Genomic DNA, 15,467 nt, shown 5'->3' on the forward strand with positions numbered 1-15,467 from the left:
TGAAAGCGGCTCCAGTCTTTCCAGTATGTCATATCCTAACCCATCTATTTAACCTGCCTCTGTTTCCTGTCTCCTGAAAGCCAGTGCCCAACTACACTGCTTTCCAGCCAGTATTTGTTCCAGGGTTTTCCTCTGGAAATCTGGTTTTAGATACCTGTCGATCTGTTTTCACCATAGAAGGAAAGGTGGAGTTTCCAATGAAGATAATTGATCTCTTGTTCTCTGACCTGGTTCGTGCACGGGTCAATTATGGTTGACTTAAGAGCTTAATAGGTCATCACTGGAGGCGCTATCTGAAACGCCGCACCGCCTCCGCGCGCCCTCTGCACCCCGCCTCCGCCTCCGCGCGCCCTCTGCACCCCGCCACCGCCTCCGCGCGCCCTCTGCACCCCGCCTCCGCCTCCGCGCGCCCTCTGCACTCCGCCTCCGCCTCCGCGCGCCCTCTGCACCCCGCCACCGCCTCCGCGCGCCCTCTGCACCCTGCCACCGCCTCCGCGCGCCCTCTGCCGCTCGGTGTCTCCCGCTCTCCGACCTGTCCAACTGTCGCCTGCTCTCCTGGGATCTTCACCGCACCGCCGGCTACAACCTGGGGGATCGTCGGTGAGATACTTCCATCACCGTTCGGCAGGCTGAAAGAAATAACTGACTTGACCTTCAGGCTCTGGCTCTCCACGCACAAATGCAGACAGACTGATGTCAGGGTCTGTCTGGCACACACCCAGACAAGCAGGCATCAGGGTCTCACTGCAGACACAAATGGACATTAGGGTCTCATTGAAGACACAAACAGATATCAGGGTCTCTCGCCCATACATAAACATCAGGGTCCTACAACAAACATTGACAGACATCAGGGTCTTTCTCACACAGACAGATATCAGATCCCTCTCAGACAGAAAAAGAAATCAGTCACAGACAGTCATCAGGGTCTCTCTCACACATTAGCATCTCAAGGCAGACACAGACAGGTATCAGGGTCCCTCTCATAAATACATAGACACCAGTGTCCTACTACAGACACAGACGGACATCAGGGTCTCATTGAAGACACAGACAGACATCAGGGTCGCTCACCCAGACAGAAACATCAAGGTCTCACTGCAGATAAACGGACATCAGGGTCTCATTGAAGACACAGATAGACATCAGGGTCCCTCACACATACATAAACATCAGGGTCTCACTGCAGACACAGACAAACAGCAGGGTCCCTCACCCATATAGAAACATCAGGGTCTCACTGCAGACACCAATGGACATCAGGGACTCATTGAAGACACAGACAGATAGCAGGGTCCCTCACCCATACAGAAACATCAGGGTCTCACTGCAGACAGACATCAGGATCTCATCAACCTCAGTCTATGTCTTGGATTTAGATGTCAGACTTATGGGAACATTGGACAGAGTGGATGTTAGGATCAGAGATTGGTGTAAATTTTGGTCTGTGAAGATTGGATCAGGGGTTCAGCCAGGATAGTGAAATTTGGAGCAAGAATTCTAGGGACGATGACTTTGGGGATGGGGGTGAGCTGCTTTCTGGCCTCTCTTGGGCTGTTCAGCATGGTGCCTACTCTTGCTGGTTTCCAGACCAAGGTCAATAAGAGTTTAGAAAAGGATTTACAAGAGTTTACAATCCTAAATTCTCAAAGAAAGAGAAGCAAAAAAAAAATAGTTGCTGGACACCTGAAACATAAATGGAACCTGGAAACATTAAGCAGATCAGGCAACATGCTTTGTGAGTGACAAACAGAAGTAGATATTTCAGGCAAGGGACCCTTTACCAGAAGTGAGAAAGAAGGCAAAATGGGTGCTGTTAAGTTGTGGCAGGAGGGGATAGCAGAGGGAATGTCTGAGAAGAAGCAGATCAATGTTATTAAGACAACAATTTCTCAGAAAAGTAGTAATTAAGAAAAACTCAGTTGTAACTGTTAGTGTAATGGTTAGCGCATCATCTTTATAGTGCCAGTGATCGACTGGGGTTTGAATCCCACACTCTCTGTAAGGAATTTGTACATTCTCCCCATGTCTGCGAGGATTTTCTTTGGGAACTCCAGTTTCCTCCCACCCTTCAAAACGTGTAGGTTAATGGGGTGTAAATTGGGTGGCATGAACTTGTAGGGCCGAATTGGTATGTCTAATTTTTTTTTAATTAACTGAGAGACACATAGGATAATGACAGAGGGAGCAGAGTGGTTTCTTATATTGCTTAAATGATACCCAACACAAATTTGAATATCATTAACCCGTGTGCTGTCTGGACACTTTGCAGTCATTAGGAATTAATGTTGAATTTTACAATTTCGGTAACCATCCTCTTTTTCTCTCTCCACATATGTGGTGGTACCTTTCAGTTTCAGTTTATTTCATCTCTTCTGTCTTTGATTTCTTTTTTTTAAAGTAATTCTTACTTTGGAAATGTTGGCCTATATTCTGTCACAATCATTCCCATGTTCCCTTCACCATTTATCCTCTCTATAACTTAAAGTACAATCGTTTAATCATTTTCTCAGTTTTTCATTTTTGATAAATGTTTCTCACCAGAAATGTCTATAATGTTTCTCTCCAACCGGATGGCATTAATATCAACTTCTCTGGCTTTTGTTAACCCCCTCTTTACCTCCTTTTTTCCCTGTTGTCTCTCCATTCCCTGTCTCCTTTCACATAGACATGATAAATTCTACCTAGTCCCTTATGATATCCAATTAACACCTTTTGTTGGTTTGGATTCCTTCCCCATTGTTTGAATTCTGAGACTTTCTGATGCCCTTCAGACCTTCTCTGCCTTTTCAGATTTTTTTTCCTTGAAAAGGGCTCAGGCCTGAAGCATTGGCAATATATCTTGGTCTCCTATAGATGCTGAAAAGACCATCTGAGTTCCTCTAGCATTTTGGTGTGTTTACTACAATCACAATATCTGCTGCCTATCATTTTTGTTCCAGCATTTTCTAGTTTTGTTCGATTTTCTTCAAATATTTGTTATTCACATTTTTCCAGATTTTGGAGTTTTGGAAAAGTTCATCCAATGTGATAATTGTCTGATCTCTTCAATTGCTTAAATTGACAGATTGCATTTAAGAACATGTTTGCCAAGATGACAAACTTACTCTCCAAACATAAGGTAATTACAAATTGTCAAGGATTATAGAGGTTTTTAACCACAGATTAATCTTAGATTTCAGATTTATTGTCATATATGACATGACATACAACCCTGAGATTCTTTTTTCCTGCGGGCAAGGCAGAATTACCACTTACTCATAATGCAAAAAACACTGCTGGCCTCCAATGGCAGTCTTCCCTGTAGATGTTCTCAATGGTGGGAAGGGGTTTGCCTGTGTCCAGTATCTTTTGGAGTGCTTTATGCTCGGGGGTATTGGTGTCTCCATACCAGATCATGATGCAGGTGGTCAGCACACTTCCCACCACACATCTGTAGAAATTTTCCAGGGATTCTGATGTCATATTTCCGCAAATTCCTGATGAAGTAGAGACATGCTTTCTTCACGATGCCATTAGTGTGTTGGCTCCAGGAAAGATCCTCTGAGATAGTGATTCATAAGAACTTAAATTTGCTTACCCTCTCTTCTTCTGATCCCCCAATGATCACTGGATTGTGTACATCTGGTTTTCCCTTCCTGAAGTCAACAATCAGCTCTTCGGTTTTGGTGATATTGAGTGTGGGGTTGTTGTTGGTGCACTATTCAGCCACATTTTCAGTCTCCTCCTGAATCCTGACTCATCACCTCTTTTTATACAACCCACTTCTGTGGTATAATTGGCGAATTTGTAGATGGTGTTGTTGTCGTACTGAGCCACACAGTCGTAGGTGTAAAGCGAGTAGAACGGGGGCTAAGAATGCAGCCCTGTGGTGCTCCAATACTGATGGAGATTGTGGTGGAGATGTTCTTACCAATCCTCACTGATTGTGGTCTGTGAGTGAGGAAATCAAGTATCAAATTACACAGTGTAATTGTGTGAATGAGCCCAAGGTCTTGGAGTTTCTCAGTCTATATCCTAATAACTCAGCTAACCATCTGCATGATAGATCCATGGAAGGTAGTGTTTCAGAGGAGCTCAATAAACAGCAAGGGAAATGGGAGCTTTAATATCGATGCAAGTTTGAAAATAAATCTGATGGGTTGCCAAATACTGCTCGACTAGATCCACTGAATCTGTATCCAGTATTGAGGTCCTTTTGGAAAAAATACCAAGCATGACAAAGCAACAGAAAACACTTTGGGTGAGGGAAATTAATGTCAATCACTTAATCACTACACTACCCTGATAGGGGTGTTTGAGCTCTGAAAGACAACCCAGCCAAGGAAGCAAGCAGGAAAATATGCATGACCTCACCAGTCTGACACTTATGGATGCATCTGCCCATCTCTAATTGCTTTTGAGAAGGTGGTCATAGACACTGCCTTGAAGTATTGTGCTAATCTTGGAGAAATAATCCTACAGCATTATTAAGTAAGTTGTTCCAGGGTTTAATTGAAATTAAAATGAAGTAACATTGATAAAGTTTCAGTTCAGTTAATATAGGACAAACAGGAACTGCCAGGAGCTGGTTTTCTTAAGTGCCTAATAGTGTCCTTTTAGCAATAACTTTTGCTTGTTTGAAAAACTGAAGAAAGAATAGATTTTTAATAGGTTGGAGACCATTACTTGACCAGAGCTTGAGTCTCATGTTACAGTTGGTTAGAAATGGAGTTTAATATATTCACTGATTGAATTACTTTGATTAGTGACCTCTTGTGCACTATGCCCTTGTGCTTAGGGCTAGATTTCTTGCATTTACCTCAGTTTTGATCTTCTATCACTTCAGCGTGGCTGGTTGAAGAAGTGGCTGGATGCAAGGAGTTTTGATCACTTTGTCCACCATGACATTAGAAGTTGATGGTAAAATCAGAGTGCCTGCTGCTGTAGTTTTTTGAAAATTTTATTTATCATTTGTATCAATACAGACAAAAAGAAAAATGCAATGAATACAATATTAATCATTTGATCATGCGTAGTGATACAAAAAAAGAACTTTTAAATTTTCTCATCAACCCCCCCTCCTTCCCAAAAGTAAGAAAAAAGAGAGAAAAGAAAGAAACATCTACTACTACATATATAATAGCATTATCAGATATATATATATTAATTAATTATTATTATTATTACTTTCTAATTGAGAGGGGCGGATAAGGTGGAAGAAGTGGACGGAAACTTATTCATAAAATCCATATATGGTTTCCAAATACTATAAAAATTTTCAACTCGATTTCTTAAACTATATGTAATTTTTTTCTAAAGGTATACTATTTTTCATTTCATTGTGTCATCTACTTCAAACTTCATAATCAACTTTCTATGTTATCGCTATACATTTCTTTGCAACCACAATTGCTATATTTAAATTTTTTTCTTAGCATTTATTCAATTTCTATTTTATATCCTTTTCATATATATCCCAAGTTTTTAAAAAAATTCTTGGATCCTTTTGTATCTTTATCTTCATAATTTGTCCTAATAATGGACTCAAATTGTTCCAAAACCTTTCCTCTTTTTCACAAGACCACACTGAATGTAAAAAAGTCCCTATTTCTTTTGTACTTCAAAAACACATTTGAATAATTAGGGTGAAGTACCTTTAATTTATATGGAGTATAATATAATTGATGGAAAAAATTATATTGAACCATTTGGTATCTAGCATTCTTTCTTTCTTTGGCTTGGCTTCGCGGATGAAGATTTATGGAGGGGTATGTCCACGTCTGCTGCAGGCTCGTTGGTGACTGACAAGTCCGATGTGGGACAGGCAGGCACGGTTGCAGCGGTTGCAAGGGAAAATTGGTTGGTTGGGGTTGGGTGTTGGGTTTTTCCTCCTTTGTCTTTTGTCAGTGAGGTGGGCTCTGCAGTCTTCTTCAAAGGAGGTTGCTGCCCGCCGAACTGTGAGGCACCAATATGCACGGTTGGAGACGAGATCAGCCCAATGGCGGTGGTCAATGTGGCAGGCACCAAGAGATTTCTTTAAGCAGTCCTTGTACCTCTTCTTTGGTGCACCTCTGTCACGGTGGCCAGTGGAGAGCTTGCCATATAACACAATCTTGGGAAGGCGATGGTCCTCCATTCTGGAGACGTGACCTACCCAACACAGCTGGGTCTTCAGCAGCATGGATTCGATGCTTGCGGACTCTGCCAGCTCGAGTACTTCGATGTTGGTGATGAAGCACTCCAATGAATGTTGAGGATGGAGCGGAGACAGCGTTGATGGAAGCGTTCTAGGTGCCGTAGGTGATGCAGGTAGAGGACCCATGATTCAGAGCTGAACAGGTCCGTGGGTATGACAACAGCTCTGTACACACTGATCTTTGTGTGTTTCTTCAGGTGGTTGTTTTTCCAGACTCTTTTGCGTAGTCTTCCAAAAGCGCTATTTGCCTTGGCGAGTCTGTTGTCTATCTCGTTGTCGATCCTTGCATCAGATGAAATGGTGCAGCTGAAATAGGTAAACTGGTTGACCGTTTTGAGTTCTGAGTGCCCGATGGAGATGTGGGGGGGCTGGTAGTCATGGTGGGGAGCTGGCTGATGGAGGACCTCAATTTTCTTCAAGCTGACTTCCAGGCCAAACATTTTGGCAGTTTCCGCAAAACAGGATGTCATGCGCTGAAGAGCTGGCTCTGAATGGGCAACTAAAGCGGCATCGTCTGCAAAGAGTAGTTCACAGATAAGTTTCTCTTGTGTCTTGGTGTGAGCTTGCAGGCGCCTCAGATTGAAGAGACTGCCATCCATGCGGTACCAGATGTAAACAGCGTCTTCATTGTTGAGGTCTTTCATTTTCTTTCATTTATCTAGCATTAACAGTATTCATAACACTTTCTTGACACAATTTGGACCATATTTCCTCTTGAATTTGTATATTTAAATCTTTCTTCATTCACATTTTTGATTTATATAAATCTTTTTTCTTTGTAGTTTCTTGTAATTTTATATACATATTAGTAATAAATTTCTTGACCATAAATGTATCTGTTATATCTTCAAATTGACTTCATTTTTAAAGTCTCAAATATGTTCCCAATTTTAAAAAAAATGATTTTAATTGATAATATGCAAAAATTGTATTATTAACTATATTTTAATTGGTCAATTAGCGCTTGACGTCCTGCTTTGCGGAAACTGCCAAAATGTTTGGCCTGGAAGTCAGCCTGAAGAAAACTGAGGTCCTCCATCAGCCAGCTCCCCACCATGACTACCAGCCCCCCCACATCTCCATCGGGCACACAAAACTCAAAACGGTCAACCAGTTTACCTATCTCGGCTGCACCATTTCATCAGGTGCAAGGATCGACAATGAGATAGACAACAGACTCGCCAAGGCAAATAGCGCCTTTGGAAGACTACACAAAAGAGTCTGGAAAAACAACCAACTGAAAAACCTCACAAAGATAAGCGTATACAGAACCGTTGTCATACCCACACTCCTGTTCGGCTCCGAATCATGGGTCCTCTACCGGCACCACCTATGGCTCCTAGAACGCTTCCACCAGCGTTGTCTCCGCTCCATCCTCAACATCCATTGGAGCGCTTTCATCCCTAACGTCGAAGTACTCGAGATGGCAGAGGTCGACAGCATCGAGTCCACGCTGCTGAAGATCCAGCTGCGCTGGGTGGGTCACGTCTCCAGAATGGAGGACCATCGCCTTCCCAAGATCGTGTTATATGGCGAGCTCTCCACTGGCCACCGTGACAGAGGTGCACCAAAGAAAAGGTACAAGGACTGCCTAAAGAAATCTCTTGGTGCCTGCCACATTGACCACCGCCAGTGGGCTGATAACGCCTCAAACCGTGCATCTTGGCGCCTCACAGTTTGGCGGGCAGCAACCTCCTTTGAAGAAGACCGCAGAGCCCACCTCACTGACAAAAGGCAAAGGAGGAAAAACCCAACACCCAACCCCTACCAACCAATTTTCCCTTGCAACCGCTGCAATCGTGTCTGCCTGTCCCGCATCGGACTTGTCATCCACAAACGAGCCTGCAGCTGACGTGGACTTTTTACCCCCTCCATAAATCTTCGTCCGCGAAGCCAAGCCAAAGAGAAAAGAGAATTGGTCAAAAGTTTTAAAAATCCTACAAAACAATCTTTTATCCTCTGTAAACCTTCACTTTACCAATTATCAAATAAAGAATTATTCAAAGTAAAGGAAGAAGTTGGTTTTGTTTTAACAACATTTTTGGCAATTGATAGTTTTTAATTCCTCTCTCAATATGGATTCCATTCCATGTTTTAAAACTAATGTCTCCTTAGTTCCTTTGAACAATTCACTATTCCTTTTATACAGAATTTGCTCTGCGATAAATTCACCAATTTTATTCATTTCAATCTGAACCCAAGCTGCTTTTTCACCCCTTTGATAACAGGAAGACAAAAATCTTAATTGAGCTGCTTCAAAATAACTATTAAAATTTGGTAATCTTAGTCCTCCCTGATCAAATTTCCACATTAATTTTTTCAAACCAATTCTTGACATCTTGCCTTTCCAAATAAACACCCATATTATTTTATTCAAACTTCAAAAGAATGATTCTGGTAGAAGAAGGCCTTACCTGCACGTCAGAGCAGAGAGCCACCATGGAGAGGAGTGGCCGATCTCGAATGTTGGTGAGACCCCAGAGGAGCAGTGTCCTCCCGACCAGCGGACTTCAAAAATGGCTCTCAGAGCCTAGAAGAGGTGTGCAACTATGCTTGCGTGAAGTAAAAGAAAAGGTTAATGCCGGCGGGAGGGGGACTCAGCTGAGAGACACCCAGTATCGGGGCGTTTGGCTCGGGGAAGTAAGCAAGAAAGAAGAGTGGTGAGAAAGAGAATGAAGGGCTGGAAGAGGGTGAGCGGCAACGGGGCGACCGGCAGGGAGACAACCTGCGGCAGGAGGCCCAGCAGTGGGTCGACCTGCAGCAGGAGGTCCAACAACGGGTCGACCTGCAGCGGGAGGTTCAACAACGGGTTGACCTGTAGCAGGAAGCCCAACAACAGGAGACACAGCAGCTGGAGGCCCAGCAAGGATACAGAAGCAGCTCACCAGAGAAGGATGAAGATACACTGATACAGAGAAGAGAAGAAGATGACACAGACATAGATACAGACATAGATATAGACACAGAAGAAGAGGAGGAAGAAGACCAAGAATTTCAAAGGAAAGAAGAAGGTAAAATAGAAGGACAAAATTTAGATAAAGCCCTTTTTGAAGAACAAATGAGGTCATTAAAAGAATGACTATCATTACAATTTAGTTCAATCAAAAGAAAAATGAAAAGAGCTGAAGACAGAATGCAAAGCTTAGAGTTTGTCATGACTGAAATAGGGAAAAGAGAGGAAAATGTGGAGGAACGTGAAGCTGCTGTAGAAATGGAGATAAATGATTTAAGAGGGAAGTTGGAAGAGATCGAAAAAAAAATTAAAGAGACACAAGATTTATTGTCACAAAAGATTGACGTATTGGAAAACTACAGTCAGCAAAACAACATAAAAATAGTGGGCCTGAAAGAAGGCAAAGAAGGGCCAGATATGAAGGAATTTATAAAAGGATGGATCCTGAGGATGCTGGGAATGACAGATTCACATGAAGAAATAGAAATCGAAAGAGCACATAGAGCACTAGTACCGAAACTGCCACCACATCAAAAACCAAGATCCATATTGGTAAAACTTCGAAGATATGCGACAAGAGAAAACATCTGGAGGAGGCAAGAAAGAAGGTTAGAGAAGACAATAAGCCATTGGAATATAAGGGACAAAAAATATTTTTTTACCCAGACATAAGCTTCGAACTTTTAAAGAAGAGGAAGGAATTCAACACGGCAAAAATAATCTTATGGATAAAGGTTATACCTTTATATTAAGACATCCAGCAGTATTCAAGATATTTATTCCTGGGGAATGGAATAGACTGTTCTCGGACCCAAAGAAAGCCCAAGAATTTGCTGAACATTTGCAGGACAGGAGAAGAGAGGAGGAGGAGTGACAAGAAGGAAGACCAGCAAGAAAATATACAAAAATATGTAAAATGTATATATAAAGATTTAAAGATGGATAAGAGAAGGGGAAGAAGGGGAAAACAAGAGAGAGCTTTGTTATATGTATAGGAAAATAGTGTTCTCTGGGGGGGCTGGGGGTGGGAGAATAATGGTCACTGCGAAATCAGTTGACGCTTGCTAGTAAGTTCACAAATCGAATGGAAAGGGGAGTTGTGGTTGCCGTCAAGGGACAAGGGGCAATCCAAGGAGGGGAGGTCCATTTGGGGTTAAAGGATTATTGCTTGTGGGGATTGTTGGGGTATTTCATGTCTTAAGTGCATCGAGATTAAAAAGTAAAACTTAAAAAACAGTAATGGGGATAAAAGGGGATGGAGGTGGTGAAGAGGTGGAAAAGAACTGAAAATAAAGATATAAGATGGCCACGTTAGACTATATGACTATAAAAATTAACGGAATATATAACCAAGTTTAAGTGTATCCCATTGGAAAAAAAAATCACATATAATTTAAAAGACAAAGTTACAATGTTTGAAAAAACCTGGGAACCATATATGGAACATTACAGAAAGAGCAGGCCTCGGACCACAACCACCTAAAATGATAAGAAGATAAACATGATCAGATTTAATGAGTATATGTAGATGATACGTCTTTTTTGTTTGTATTCCTTTTGTATAAAGATATTGTTTTATTGTATGTTATATGTTCAATATTTACTGTTTTTGGAGGGGGGTGTGAAGGGGGAAGTGAGGGATAGGGGAAAAAAAAGAAAAAATGTCACTGTGAAAATTTAAAGAGATGCATCTGTAAATATATTGGTTGATATGGTTTATAGTGTGATAAATAAAGAATTACAAAACAAAAGAATGATTCTGGAACATGAATAGGAAATGATTGAAATAAATATTGTCATCTCAGAAAAATATTAATTTTAATACAATTCACTCGTCCTTTTAGCATCACTGGAAAATCTTTCCATCTTCTCAAATCCTTTCCCAACTTTTTAAATAATGGCAAATAATTTAACTTAAATTATTTATATTTCTATTCATTTTTATTCCCAAATATTTAATTGCATCATTTTTCCATTTAAATTTTGTCAGTCTTTTACACTGAGAATAATCCATATCTACCATAGGCATCACCTCACTTTTGTCAATATTGACTTTATAACCTGATACTAGTCCATATTGTTTTAATCTCTCATTCAACTTAGTTTGTGATATTTCTGGTCTAGTTAAATATACTATAACATTATCTGCAAATAAATTAATTTTATGATTTTTATTACCTACAAAACCTTCAATTTCTTTATCATTTCTAATTATTTCTGCTAATGCAAATAAAAAAAGGTGATAATGGGTAACCTTCTCTAGAAGACCTTTTGAACAAAAAGGGTTTTGACATTTGTTTATTTGTAATCACTTTTGCTCTTGGCTGATCACATTATGCCTTTATCCAATTTATAAATGTATTTGGAATCTACCTGCTGCTGTTTGTGTTATGCCATCTCTTCCATTAAACCAGGGGTGTCAAACTCAAATTCACGGAGGGCCAAAATTAAAAACTTGGACTAAGTCAAGGGCCGAACTAAATATTTATTGAAAATTTTCAACAACATCTGCATGTTTTCTCTTCTTTCAACATATGTAATGTTAAACTTTTTCTTATTAAAATAAATGTTTAATAATAGTTTTGGACAAACTCTTTCCAGAAGCATTAACAAATGAGAAATAAAATATTCAATAAATAATATTTCTCTATAGAGGATTTGTCAAATGTTGCTAGTGTGCTGTCGAATATTAAAATCTGAGGGCTATTGAGAATGTGGGAGAATAACATGATTTCTGAAACAATCAAATGGGTGACTGATTGTGGGCATGAACTCTAGCAGGGTTATTTGCCATCCCCTTTTTCCATTGGTACAGATATCCTTTGATTTACACACTTTTCAAGTTTTATGCCTAATGAGCTTGTATCCAGGTGCAGGACCATTCTTAACCAGGAATATATTTATCACTGTGACATGAAACTATTGGAAGATCATTTTATCCTGAGATTAAAGTTCATAATCCTTACTCAGGCCTGTGTGCGGCAGGGCGGGGTTTGCGGGCGATCGGGTTGGACAACGACAGTGCGGGGGCATCGGCTCTCACTGCAGGGCGGCATCTCGGAGGATCAGCGGCCCCGTCACCGTGAGTCGCGGATCGGCTTGCGGCAGGGAGGGGGAGTGGGCAACGGTCCTGGCGAGGTCAGGCCCGAGGCCTCCGGTTCCGGGCGCTGGGAAGCGGCCTTGGCTTCCCCTGACACCGGCCAGGCCCCAAAACCAGAGTCCACGGTGAGACCCTGCAACGTAAACAGAGGAGGTGGGGGTGATTAGCGGGCTGACGCCAATGCATTCTGGGATTTATAGTATTAGCTGTGCATGCGCTATACTGGCGCGGCGGCCAGCGGGCCACCTCTAATACATTTTTGAAATGATCTTGCAGGCCAAATATAATTTGGCCCGTGGGCCAGAGTTTGACATGTGTGCATTAAACTGTCAAACCTTGAGAATGATTTACATTTAGCCTTCAACAAAAAGAATTGGTGCTGGTTGAATAGATGTTAACTGATAGTTACTTGACTTCTTATTTGTATGACAGCAAATAAAGTGCTGACTGGTTGCTAATATTATGTTGTTAAGGTTATAACATAAATTGTGTTTGTCTTGCCCGGATCAGAAGTACTGAATGTTAATGCATCTTTTCTAAAAAAAACATTATTTATGAATGTATATGGAATACATAATGAACAAAACAAACAACCCTTGCAAAGAAAAAAAACCAAAACTATATAACTCCACCTCCTTCCCACCTCCCTTCTTAATCCCCCCCCAAAAACACTCCCTCTACTGAGAAAAAATAATATATATCAATTATTTATTCATTGCTATGGAATATGCCAAACCTTTACATTTAAAAAAAAACCAAAAAAATTATAACTATTATACTTCCAAACCCATATATTTCAGATATGGAGACAACATCTTCACATAAAAAGAATAACTACTATGTAGATTATATGTTATCTTTTCCAAACAAATACAAGATTTAAATTCATTAATGTTAATGCATCTTGATGCCAGTAGTTATTTTCTAGTGTTATCCAAATTAGGCCACCTTTTCTTAAAAGAAGACCAATATGGGATATATAAAATACTTTCTAACTTTTCTGTTTGAATTTTTAAACAAATTTTGATTTTACCTAAAATTTACAGATAACAATCAGAGTTGACCCAGTTATCACTGATCCAAACAAAGAAAGTGAACTTCATAAGGTAGGACTGGCATAATTTTAGTCACATATATTGAAATGTTTCTGCATTTTATCAACAAATACCATATATACTTTTGTAAAAATTGAATTTTATAGACCATTTTTAATGTTAAATTTATCAGGTCAACTATTATAAGGAAACTACTTTTGAGGGACTGAAATTCACATGGGAATCCAAAATACCGTATCAGTAGTAGAAGTCCGAATGATTTCCAAAGGAATAAAATACAAAAACAAAATGGTTTAAAGTAACTTTTCAGTGTCTGCAGATAAAAAAACATCCTTCCAAGGCAGAGATCGGGACCGTGGTAAATATTTGCCACGTAAAAGATGCTAGGAGTCCCAATTGACAGGAACCTGGGACTGAGGAGAGTCCACGTTTGAGGTGTCAGGAGCTCCGATGGGCGGGTGACTGGGCCAAGGCATGAGTCCATGTTCAAACATCAGGAGCTATGATGGGCGGGAAGCCAAAGCAAGAGTCTACGTTTGAGGTATCAGGAGCTCCGATGGGCGGGTGGCTGGGCTGAGGCACGAGTCCACATTTGAGGTATCAGGAGCTCTGATGAGCTGGACTGAGGCAAGAGTCCACATTCGAGGTGTTGGGAGCTGTGACGGGCGAAAGGCTGAGGTGAGGGTCCACGTTTGAGATTTTGGGAGGTGTGATGGGCGGATAGCTGAACTGAGGCAAGTCCACATTAGAGGTGTCAGAAGCTCCGATGGGTGGGTGGCTGGGCTGAGGCAAGAGTCCTCATTTGAGGTGTCGGGAGCTGTGATGGGCAGGTGGCTAGACTGAGGCGAGTCCTCATTTGAGGTGTCGGGAGCTGTGATGGGTGGGTTTTGACTGAGGCGTGAGTCCACATTTGAGGCAATGGGAACTCCGATGGGCGGGAGTTGAGAGTCCATATTGGAAGAAAATAGATATTACCCCTGATGTGTAATTAGGGTTTTCTTGAAAATAAAAACAGGGTTGCAGCCATAATGGCATAATACCTAGAGTATGTTCTTGGCATCCACCTCTTAACTCTTTGATTGAAGAACACTTTCGATAAGATTGTCTGCTGAAGCCAACTAAAATCTTTGTGCTAGCTCCTCACACTGCAGAAATCGTTTGGGGTGGCTAAAGAGGTTATCTAAAACAATCCATCTATGAATTTATTTGTTTAATGGTTTTCTGGTTGCTATATTCATCATCACTGGCCAGCAATTATACAGCAAAGAGTTTTGGTTATGTTTCTAGTTCTGATCACACTGGTAGCTTCCAGCAAACCTAAACTATTGCAAAGAATTACAAGGAAAGACAGTATTCCAGAACTATAAGTTGGAACAATCAGCAATCTGTGGATATGGGTACTGCCTGCAAGCTCAGTATTCTTTGTCCATTGCTAATTTCCCCTGAGAAGACAGTGAGTCACTTTCATGAACTGTTGGAATATATTTGGTGAGGTTATTCTCACAAAATAATACAGTAACAAGTTTCAGGACTTGATGTAGCAATAATGGATTTCCAACATAACGTGGTGTATGACTTGAAGAAGATTCTACTACATGATGGTGTTCCCATCATTGTCCTCTTGGTGGCAAGGTTACGGGATTGAGAAGTGCCGTTGGAATAGCCTAGGTGAGTAATTGCAGTGCACTTTGTATTTGGAGTAGTGGGGATGGGGGATCTGAATGTTTTGGGTGGTAAATGGTCAAGCGAATGCTTTGTTTTGGAGGGTGCCACATTTCCTGTGAGTTATACCAAACTTTTATTGTGTTACACTCTTAGATTATTGTGTGCACTATTTCTTTATATTACTTAGGAAAGGATATATGTGCCACAAATGGTATGCAATGAAGTTTCACCAATAAATTTCTGCAGTGATGAGATTGAGTTGACTAAGCCTTTATTTAAAAATACAAAGAAGTGCTATAGGAACTCAGCTGGTCTCGCAGTATCCAGAGGAGGTAAATATGTATTCCCGATGTTTTGGCCCTGAGCCCTTCTTTAAGGACCTCCTATGGACACTGCAAGACCAGCTGATTTCCTCCAACGTTTCTGTGTGTTTTTACTACAATCAGGACTGTTTCCTTAGTCCTGTATTTATTCAATTTTAGAAGAATAAGATGAGATCACATTGAAATGTAAACA

General features: G+C 40.9%; 1 protein-coding gene across 1 annotated transcript in view; it reads left to right on the plus strand.

Annotated features, from left to right (window-relative positions):
* The first annotated feature begins 438 nt into the window (after nucleotides 1-438).
* The window catches only part of LOC138736409 (transient receptor potential cation channel subfamily V member 5-like), a 109,104-nt gene continuing 94,075 nt past the window's right edge, over nucleotides 439-15,467 (plus strand). Inside the window, exons 1-3 of the mRNA XM_069885894.1 lie at nucleotides 439-600; nucleotides 3,068-3,121; nucleotides 13,278-13,337. Coding sequence (XP_069741995.1) covers nucleotides 3,083-3,121; nucleotides 13,278-13,337 — 99 coding nt within the window. The 5' untranslated portion in view covers nucleotides 439-600; nucleotides 3,068-3,082. The remainder of the gene's footprint in view (nucleotides 601-3,067; nucleotides 3,122-13,277; nucleotides 13,338-15,467) is intronic.

The sequence above is a fragment of the Narcine bancroftii genome, chromosome 6, assembly GCF_036971445.1.
Source record: "Narcine bancroftii isolate sNarBan1 chromosome 6, sNarBan1.hap1, whole genome shotgun sequence".
NCBI classification, from domain to species: Eukaryota; Metazoa; Chordata; class Chondrichthyes; order Torpediniformes; family Narcinidae; genus Narcine; species Narcine bancroftii.